Here is an 11,022-nt window from a genome sequence, read left to right on the forward strand (position 1 = left end):
GGGGTGTGGTACAGATAAGTGCAACACATGAAACTAAATATAAATGCCAAAGATTTACTGAAGAAATGTTAAGTTTGCAGCACTGGAGAGCAAAATCAACTATTTATAATAATAGTAAACAGACTTTTTTCTGGAATGATGTAAAACCAAACATTTCCTTCCTCTCTCAGGGTCTGATCACAGCTCACGAGCAGTTCAAGTCAACCCTGCCAGACGCCAACAAGGAGCGAGAGGCCATCCAGGCCATCCAGGCTGAGGTGCAGAAGATCGCCCAGTACAACGGCATCAAGCTGAGTGGAACCAACCCCTACACCACCATCACACCTCAGAGCATCGACAACAAATGGGAACAGGTAGACTGACTGCAGCCTTAGTTTAGTGATGACCTAATTATCGCTACCTTGAGTTTGCAAATCACAAATGTTGCTCTCCGATTTTAGTCGGACACGATTGCTGCTCTGTTGTTTGAAATGTATCCCTACTACCCTTTTTGAGTGGAAGCCTGCTATTATGAGTTTAAAGGCGGAACACTTTCAGTTCAATGAGCCCAGAGCAGTAAACCAATAATAGAAGCACTAGAAGCACTAGATACAGGTCTATTTTTTCACAATTGTTAGCCTGTAGCAAAGTGTGCATATGGGAACTATAAACAGGAACTCTAATATTTATTTAGAGGTGATTACTTTTGTTCTGATCATTGATCAGATTTATTTGAACAGAACAGAACATTTGCCCACGTAAAAGCAGCAAGATACAGAGCTGCTGAGGACCTCTGATGTGGCCTTCGGGGGCTGCATGATTTAATGACTGTCTCCAGCTGGTGTTTTGTGTGTGTAGGTGCATCTACATGTGCTTTCTGTTACAGTTGAGTGTTTCTATTGACTTTGTGTTTGCGTGCGCGCACGTGTGTGTTTGCAGGCACAGCAGCTCGTGCCCCAGCGTGACCAGGCCCTTCAGGAAGAGCTTTCCAAGCAGCAGTCCAACGACCATCTGAGACGCAAGTTCGCCACTCAGGCCAACATGGTCGGCCCCTGGATACAGACCAAGATGGAGGTAATGGATTAGGCTATGCCGTCACTCTCAGTGCTCATCGCTGTGTTAGAGCGGTTCATCTTTGCTCAGCTGCTTGTGGTTTGTCACAGTTGTCAGGCCAACATTGTAAAACAGTGAGCTCACCAGGCCAAGAGTCGACAGGGTTTAAGAGTTTTTGCTGATAGGAATGTTATTAACCACGCTTAGAGTTTATACGAGTATAAGTGCACTTCAGAGTTATGGATGGATGAAATGATTTCTTTACAAATATACATGACAGTACAAGTAGACCAAGCATTGTGAAACTCTGGCCAGCGAGATTGTGGCCACGTTGTTTATGTTCAGCTGAAGTAGAAAAATGTTGCATTGTGATTTGTATTAATGAATTGTGTGTGTGTGTTTGTGTTGGCAGGAAATTGGCAGGATATCCATTGAGATGAACGGCACTCTGGAGGACCAGCTGACCAACCTGAGGGAGTACGAGCAGAGCATCATTGAGTACAAGCCCAACATCGACCAGCTGGAGGGAGACCACCAGCTCATCCAGGAGGCCCTCATCTTTGACAACAAATACACCGCCTACACAATGGAGGTAAAACACACACACACACATCTTAAAGTTTGATAATAAATCTGGTCAATCACACACAGTTTTACTCATACATGGTGTTGTTGTAGATTTTAAATTGAAATTACTGGTTAAGCACATAAAAGTAGCTTGTTTTTTGTATAATAACGTCTGTTTATCTGCCTTAAACTCAAGGCAAGGCAAGTCCAGTAAAGTCTATTAAAGAGAGTGGAAAACCACCATTTAGCTTTTTATTGAAGGGGAATGCATGTAGAAAAGTGGGTAATTAAATATAAATAGATGCAGTTTCAATCAGCTGTAAATTCTGTTTAATTTTGACACAGATTATTTTGTCTATACACAAAAAAGTAATCCTCTGCTTTCATAATACCTTGGAAACCCAAAAGTATTCACTATTTCTCTATTCTCCACTCTCTCTCCCCCCCAGCACCTCCGTGTGGGCTGGGAGCAGCTGCTCACCACCATCGCCAGAACCATCAATGAGATCGAGAACCAGATCCTGACGCGTGACGCCAAGGGCATCAGCCAGGAGCAGCTCCACGAGTACCGTGCCTCCTTCAACCACTTCGACAAGGTCAGGGGCAGGGACTTGTTTTGCACTTTTTTTATATACTTTCTATGCCTTAGTGTTAAATCTACTGGGATGTGTGTATATATATATATATATAATGTTAATCAAGAATGTTAATTGTCAAATTAGTTTGACTTGACATTTTTTATTTTAGTTTTAATGTAAAGATAGTCTTTTGTAAATGTTAATGTACAACATGAATGTTTAGACTTTAGGAGGGGGTGAGAGAGGAGCCAATCGTGTGAGTATTCATTCTGATATTCAAACACAGGCAAGCGCGTTTTGAGGTGTTAACAGTGAAAGCAGAACAAATACTGCACCTGTGTTGCGGTTTTATTGTGAATATATCCAGATTCAAGATGTTAGCACAGAGCACAGAAGAGTTGAGCAAATAGCAGATATTTCAAGTTTACTGGTTTTTATTGTAGCTGAGGGCAAAGACTGAGGCGAACAGAAGTAAAACACTGCAGTAGTGTTCGTTGTGGTCATTTAAAATTAATGGATGCAGTAAAATACAACATTTTGTGTTGTAAATCTGTTGTTGCAGGTTATGCTTTGACTTCTGCGCTTTTATTTTTTTTTTTTTTTTTGTATAGAGGAATTTCTCCACACACTTGTATTCTGATAGGATAATTAATTTAATCTTGATGTTAATGGCTGTCAGGAAAGTTAATTCAATTTCAGTGTGTAATGTCACTGGGTCAAACTTGAGCTCGCTTAAAAAAACCTCAATATGTCACCAAATGTGTCTTTTGGTGGTTGTTGTCAAAACTGATAATTTATAGACCTTGAACCACGTCAGGATGAGGAGGACACCACCATCAATTACCATCTCACACCACTATGTGTGTGTGTGTTTGTTTGTGTTTCACTCTGTGTCATTGATTCATGCTGTTGTCTGTCATGATGATGATGATGATGATGATGATGATGATGATTCATAAAACACTCGAGGACTCTGCCACCCTCTCTGTGGTTACTCAGGCATTCAGCTGTGTGAAACTTGTCTTTTCTTTTCACATCAGTGTGTCTGACTGCACAACGCATCAGAGTTAATTTACAACACGCAACAACATGTCAATTTTAGATTGGAAGTATCTCAAATTCACAAAGTCTGCCTCACAGATCCTACACAATCATTTTATTCATTTTCAAAGCAGCGTAAGGAAAGTTATAATAATTAACTCCTTTCAATAGTTGACACGCCACCTTCTGTCTGATCTGAAGTATTTCTTACCGTAAACTCTCAGTTCTTAAAGGTATAAATGTGAGGGCACTCTTCCAAAAGCTGAATGTAGCTCATATTATTATTCATAAATCATTTTAGTGTCTGCAACATGTCTTTTTAAAAATATAACTCTCTACTTGTAATGCATTATACTACATAACCCAAGATGTGTTGTTTCATGCAGACACACGTGTATGTTTTGGAAAAGTGATCAATTGTTTGAGTGTGTGGGGTCTTCACAGGTCAAGTTGAGTTGTGTGTTTGTGTCGACATCATCTAAACATCCATGTCTGTCTGTCTGCCATCTGTCTATCCCCTCTGTCCCTCACGTCCTCCTGTTTTCCCCTTGCATGCCATGGATCTCATGGTCACCCATCCACCACCACCACCACCATCATCCCTTATTGGTTCATCCTCATGACGTGGCGCTCTGTCATTGGGTGTTTGGCCAATCTCAGGACCACAGCGGGGCCCTGATGGCCGAGGAGTTCAAGGCCTGTTTGATCAGTCTGGGCTACGATGTGGAGAACAACAAGCAGGTAGGAGCTCCAGGACAGGTCGGAGGGAAATGGTCGGTGTTCATCAGGCCTCTGAGCAGGAGAGCAGAGCGGAGAACACTGCCAGTTCATTATTCATTAGTTCATGTAGATTATGGAATATAAAATAAAGATATTTGATGAAAAAAGTCAAAAGTCTGGCATGGGCTTAATTGGTACTGTGACACCATTTAAGCCCATGTGTGCTCCAAATAAGAGCACATCATGATTTATTTACAAAATATAAAAACATATATTGTTTTCAAAGAATTAAAAACAGCAATATATGTATTCAGTAACATGTTAAATATTAAAAAATGAGGAAAAAACCCTCATGAGCAAAATCTTAAAGGTCTGACTTCAGATGTAACCCCCTTTGTAATCATCAACATTTTCGTTATTGCGTTATGTAATTGCCATTACATGTAACTAGTTACTCCCCAACACTGCATGTATGTCACTACATTAATTTGAAATCCTGCTGTTAAATAGGATCATGATCATACTGATTCGGAGCTCAAAATTATCCTAACTGTTGCATTTGAGATTTTAAAATTAATCAGGTTAAATTTGATTATATTTTATAATTCTTAGATTAACAAAATGACAAAACAAAGGTCTAAAATCTTCTTTTTTTTAGCCCATAAAAGCTGTTCTGCCAAAAAATACAAAAAGATCAGATTGAAAGCTTAAAGTGATCAATTTTCTTTCTTATTATTTACTTGTTTATTGCCTATATCTGTCATTGTAGGAGATAGATAGATAGAGTACTATATTGTCATTCTGCCCATGAGACATGAAAATAAAAAACGAAATGCAGAACTCAGGTCTTGGTGTGATAATAAATAAAAAACACAATAAATACTAATTAAAATCACCATATAAAATAAAATAAAATAAGGTAACTTCAATACAATAAGATACCAGCAATAGGAAAGTAGCAGCATCTAGGACAAAGTGCAGCAGTTAGAATAGGAGCATGACTTCATTTTCCTGCTTTATTTGGGTTATGGATCACTTCCTTTATCGTGTTTTCTACCGTAGTTTGATAAACTCAGTAATCCAATCTGTGGTGAAGACATAATCAAACACTAACTGGTCAGTGATGAGCCAGCACTCCTGCTCTGAGGCTCGTTTTAGGCTCCGGGGTCAGGCAGGATTCACTCCGTCAGCATGGAGGGGGCAGAGAGAGAGATGTCGCGTCCCTGTTTGTCCATTGGGGGTCTCTGTTGCTTTGTGCTGCTTAAGCTTCAACTTGCTCCCCTCTCACTCTCTGAACAGAGCTCGTCTTCGTCTGTTTGTCTGTCAGGTTTTTACTTTGCTCCGAGACTCTCTGTTAACTGTTTGTGCTTTTATCTGTTTTTTTTCACCTTCCCAAACATTACTCACCTCCTTCTACATCTGTTTGACATCTGTATTTCTGTTCATGGCTTCTTCCCTCTGCTCCTTTCCTTTTCATCTTGTATATTATCATCCCCTCTTTATAACCCTGCCACCTCCCTCCCCTGTGGCCTTTGCTGTGCTGGGTGGCCCCACAGAAGCGATCAGGACAGATGGTTGCAGAGGATTTCCGGGCTCTGCTCATTTCTACAGGATACAGCCTGGTACTGCTGCAGACATGATGTTCTCACAGGGTGTCTGCAGGTCACAGAGCATTTCAGTTTCAATTAGTTTGATCAAATTAGTCCTGAAACCACTAAAATACGGCAAAATTTGACATATTTTGAATGAGGATAGGATACTGATTGTTTTGACATTAATCCTTACATACTGTTCATATTCAGGTGTTTCACAATATCCCCTCATAATAAGTCTATACATAATTTTGGAACCTCAAATCATTCATGAATACCTCTTCAGTCATTAATAAACTGGTGATTAATCCTTAATGAAGCTTTCAGGGAGCAGAGAGAGTATATTCTATTGTTTTTACACGTTTTTTTGATGGAGAAAAAATATTTACAATCACTTGATATAAATTACACTGGAGAACAAAAAACCCTTTCAAAGATATTAAATGTGAATAAACAGCATTTCTCAATTGTGTTTTTTTTTTTTTTTTTTTTTTTTTAATAAATAAATTAGCCAGAAATTCAACAAAAATGTGTTTCAGCTTCACAAAAACATGTTTTTTTCTTCTCTCAAATGTAAAAGAAAAAAAGGGTCAAATTAGACCCTGAACAGTGTGTAAGGGTTAAATCAGATCTAATGTGAAACTGTAGTGAAAGTGGTTTCTTAGACTATGCTTTGATCTGATATTTCTTCAGTTCATTTCAATTATATTATTATAAGTATTATTATTATGGTAATGTAAGAGGGTGTGTTTGTAGGTGTAGTTCTGGTGTTAAGATAAAGTTTCAACATTTTATGTATTAAGTTTGTCAAATAGGAAAAAAGGTTTAGTAGAGAAATATCAGTAGTTTTATTTTCCTCAAAGTAAGAAATCAGTGCTGAAACTCAGTATTGGGTCATGTATATTAAAATAAGTACTGTTCTTTGTTTAAATAACAATAATAATTTAAAAAAGCACCACTTTAATGTATTTGAATTATATTTCTGTGTTAGGCTCTGACCTGCAGACAACCTGCTCTCTCCCTGTTTCTAACGCTGCCCGTCTGATTTTGTGTCACCTTTCTGTGTCGCTCTTGTTCTCGCTGCACTTCTGCTGTAGTGTGTTACAGGCTAGTAACTGCAAGACAAAATGTGATTTGTCATCTTATTTCATGCAACTTATACACTTGTGTCCTCAATACTCTCATCTGTCTGCGTTACCTAGCGATCATTTTATATCTGTGTATGCATGTTACAGTAGTGCGGGACTACCTTCTAATTATTAGCTCAGTGTATGTTGTGGTGATCCTGATGTTTTCTGTATTTGTCCTCCTCCTGACTCTCTGTGTGTGTGTACAAAGTGTGTCTCTTCTGGGTTAACCTGTTGTTTTTTCGGTTGCCAGGGTGACGCTGAGTTTGCTCGCATCATGGGCATAGTGGACCCCAACAACAGCGGCGCTGTCACCTTCCAGGCCTTCATCGACTTCATGTCTAGGGAAACGACCGACACGGATACCGCAGACCAGGTCATCGCCTCCTTCAAGATCTTGGCCGGGGATAAGGTGTGTGTGTGTCTTTCTGTCTTTTAAGATAAACGATATCACTTGAAAACCAGTGTTGTGAGGACATTTTGGTCACTTCTCACAACACAGAAAAGGACAATTTGGGGGTTAAATGTGGTTTTAAGGTTACAGTTGGGTTTAGACATTTAGTTATGATGGTTAAGGTTGGGGTAAGGTGCTATTATGTCAATGAGTGTCCTCACAAGGATATAAAGACAAACATATGTGTGTATTGTATGTTTTTATGTTTTTTATTATGCAGAATTATGATTTTAAGCCTCCAAAATTATTCAGTTTCCACCATTTTAGCTGTGAATAGGTTCAGTTTGAATCCATCCTGTAAGAATGAGTCTCGTCAGGTGTAGCTTCAGCCATCAGCAGGTGAAACAGGAAGTTAATCACCCCCCCGCCCCCCTCTCTCTATCTGTTTCCATCAGAACTACATCACTGCTGAGGAGCTGAGGAGAGAACTCCCCCCCGACCAGGCGGAGTACTGCATCGCCCGAATGGCACCGTACTCGGGTGCCGACGGCATCCCCGGAGCCCTCGACTACATGTCCTTCTCTACTGCCCTGTACGGAGAGAGCGACCTGTAGAGGAGAAGCTGGACAGAGGAGGAGGAAGTGAGGGAGAGGAGGAAGAAGGGGGAGGGAGGTAGAGAGAGAGAGGTCTTCTGCGCGTGGCGGAAATGCGCCAGGAAATCGAGCATTTTTGGAAGAATTTGAGTGGTGGTTGTGAGGTGCCCCTGCGTGTGCCGGTTTTAGAAATCATCAGAAATTTGTAAGACTCTTTGAGCTTGTTGATTTGAACTGTAGTTAGATTGGGCCTTTGCTGAATGTTTTTCCAGTTCCTGTATCACTTAAACAAATTGAGAGTAATCACGGTTAATTTGACGTAAAGGTGTTAATAAGAACAGGCATATCCAGGGGCAGCTGTGAAGACAGGGAACAGTTGCTCTGTAGTGCGGGTCTTTAACTTCACCCTCTCTGCCTTTGGGGGGTCAAACAGGGGAGGGAGAGGCATGGGGAAGGGGAGGGGGGGCACAAGCTAATCTGATACTTATGCTAATTTTTTGTTTATTTTATTATAATTTTTTCTTCTTGCCAGGGGGGTGGGGTTCAGGGTGTCGAATGCGCAGCGGGGGAGGGGAGGGGGGTTGACATGCCGCACGGCGATGTTTGTTTATTAGATCCTAGAGAGATACAGTATATGCTGCGGGGGTCAGGGGAGTTGGGAGGGGTGCAGGGGAGGGGAGGGGTGGAGTGGGGTGTTGACCAACCAGAGATAAAAATGACATATTTACCCATAATTCCCAATGTTGCTGGATAAGGTGACCTGTCTAACCTCAAGCTCTTTCCTCTTCCTGTCTTTGTTTAATTCTTTCTTTTTGTTTAGTTTCTGGAGCAGGTGGGTGGTGGGGTAGGGTCAGGTCAGGTGGGGATTTGGGGTGTGTGTGGAAGGGCGGGGCTCAGCGCTGTACATACTTATTTTTTTCAGTGCGAAGAATGACACACACATACAGAGTCCCAGTCGTCGAGGATCACCAATCGCCGGCTTTCCAGTTGAGCGAAGTTGAGTGACGTTTATTAAAAAAGAAAAAGGAAAAAAAAAGAAGATGAAATATACCAATGAATAGTGACGCAGAGAGCGCAGTTTCACCAGTGGAGAGGTTGTTTTTTTGTTTTTTTGTTTTAGCAATTGAAAATAATCATAGAAGAAAATGGGTAGCCGTTAGGTTGAGGCTTGTGTACCTAAAAGGCCTTCTCCTGTATAAATCCCATGACAGTCCAAACCATTATTATCCACAAATATCTGCTTCTGTGAAACTATTATCCTTCTGGGGCGGGCATCAGGTGCTTATTTAAATACAAAAAAAAGAAGAAAAAACTATACATTTATATGATAGCTAAGACTGCAGTAGTCAAAAGTTAGTTAAAAGAATTTTATATTCCTGATAACGCACACACATGCAGACATATACACGTCATGTCATTGGATGCATTTGATTGGCTGAATGAAGGTTCTGAGGAGCGCCCCAGGTGACTTTTTCCAAAAATTAAAAGGTGGAAGTAATAAAAATAAAAAAAATTGCCTGTTGGTGGCTACAGCCCTGTCCTGCTCTCTCTCTCTCTCTCTCTCTCTCTCTCTCTCTCTCCCTCTCGCTCTCTCTCTCTCTCTCTTTTACTCTCTCCCACCTTCTCTCTCCCACTCCCTCTCTTCCCAATCCCTTCCCTCCATCCCTTCCCGTTTATCTCTGATGTAAGAGAAGGGAAAGAAAATTTGCTAAGGAAGGAGGGAAGGGAAGTGTCGGGGAGGGGTCTTTTTTTTATGTAAAACATTCCATTACATGCAAAGAATAACTTTAAAAAAGAGGAAATTGTTCTGTAATTTAAAAAAAAAAAAAAAAAAATCTATGCAATCATAATGTGTTCAATATTCTTGGAGGAAAGTCGTGCGCATCAAATTGAGAACCAGAAATAGAGGATAACAGATTTCTCCAGTGTTTGTCGGTCATTGCAGGATGGAGGAGAGGAAAGGAGAAGAGAGGGGGAGACAGAGGGACAGAAAGGGGAAGGAACTGAGAAGAAAAGACTCGGACCAAAAGCTTGTTTCTTTTTTTTTTCTTTCTCTTTGTTTTTTTTTTCCCCTGCGAGGTTGGAGAGAAATGAACTCTGGAATTGTGATTTTTTTTTTTTTTTTTGTACTCTTTAATATCGAACCTTATCTGCTGTACTGGAAACTGCAACGCCTTCTGTCTCTAATGATAAGTGAGTTTCACAAAGCACACATAAAAGTTTCCTTACAAAATACGTCTGCTTGTCTCAATGTCTTTTTTAAAAAAAAGTATTGTGTGTGTGTGTGTTACACTGTCGCTAAGAAGTAAATTAAACTATAGACTGGGAAAAAACTAAAAGGTAAGACAGTAAAAAGAAAGGTAAAAGATGGAATATTACTTATTATACTTTTAGGCATTATTCATATTTTTCTTTCATTATTAATATATTAAATACAACTGTAATAACTTTAAGTGATCAAATAAAAACACCAAGTTCATATAACAAACTGTTGGCACATAAATGAGGATTATTTAACAACATGGTCGCTTTCCAACATTTTCAGCCAAGTAGGAATCATAACTTAGACTTTCTAGTGATTTAAGATCATTTGATTTATGCTCAAAATGTTTTTGTGAGTTTATTGCCAGTGCAGGTGTTGTTCAGCTGGTATGTAAGTCCCATTTTCCTGCACTGGTAGTTCAGTGTTCATCTTTGTCTGTGAATTTAAGTGACTGTAGCTGCAGGTTATACTACACACTCCCTTCTACAGTATATTTTATAATTGGACCCTTTCGGTTTGTGTGTGTGTGTGATTAGCAGAACATCCTGAGAGCAGCTGTGGTCCATTTAAACTCATTAATTCATTCATTCTACATTCATTTATTCTCTGCCATGTATTCAATTTTTAATATTTAGTTCAGGCTGAATTTGTAAAGGAGTGACTTTGTAGGTTACTGTATTAAAAATATCCTGAATGAGAGCCCAAACTGTAAGTGAGCTGTGAACATTTCTGTAGAGTATAAAAAGTGCTGCTTTGTGAGCTGTTTCAGAGTTTTGTGTGTGGAGATAAAACCTCCAAATATCCCTGAGCGGACCACTGCAAGCAGTAGACCTTTAAAGCCAGTGTTAGGGAGGAACTAGTTACATGTAACGGTAATTGAATTACAAAATAAGTGTAACTGTAATCCCTTACAGTTACGGAGAAAGATAGAAAGAAAAGGTTTTTTCCTCATTTTTTAATATTTAACATGTTACTGAATGTTTTTAAATCTTTGAAATCAATATTTTTTAAATATTTTATAAATAAATCATGATTTGGGCTTATTTGGAGCACACATGGGCTTCAATGGTGTCACAGTACCAATTAAGCCAATGCCAGACTTCTAATGTCTAATG

At 39.7% G+C, this 11,022-nt stretch overlaps 1 protein-coding gene across 2 annotated transcripts in view; it reads left to right on the forward strand.

Annotated features, from left to right (window-relative positions):
• actn4 (actinin, alpha 4) overlaps nt 1-9,879 on the forward strand; it is a 61,885-nt gene extending 52,006 nt beyond the window's left edge. For both annotated transcript variants that reach the window (XM_062419044.1, XM_062419043.1), the window contains exons 16-22: nt 171-353; nt 919-1,053; nt 1,445-1,624; nt 2,049-2,195; nt 3,879-3,959; nt 6,911-7,069; nt 7,507-9,879. In XM_062419044.1, coding sequence (XP_062275028.1) covers nt 171-353; nt 919-1,053; nt 1,445-1,624; nt 2,049-2,195; nt 3,879-3,959; nt 6,911-7,069; nt 7,507-7,665 — 1,044 coding nt within the window. In that variant the 3' untranslated portion in view covers nt 7,666-9,879. The remainder of the gene's footprint in view (nt 1-170; nt 354-918; nt 1,054-1,444; nt 1,625-2,048; nt 2,196-3,878; nt 3,960-6,910; nt 7,070-7,506) is intronic.
• Nucleotides 9,880-11,022: the final 1,143 nt, after the last annotated feature.

The sequence above is a fragment of the Scomber scombrus genome, chromosome 5 (genome assembly GCF_963691925.1).
Source record: "Scomber scombrus chromosome 5, fScoSco1.1, whole genome shotgun sequence".
Classification (NCBI taxonomy): domain Eukaryota; kingdom Metazoa; phylum Chordata; class Actinopteri; order Scombriformes; family Scombridae; genus Scomber; species Scomber scombrus.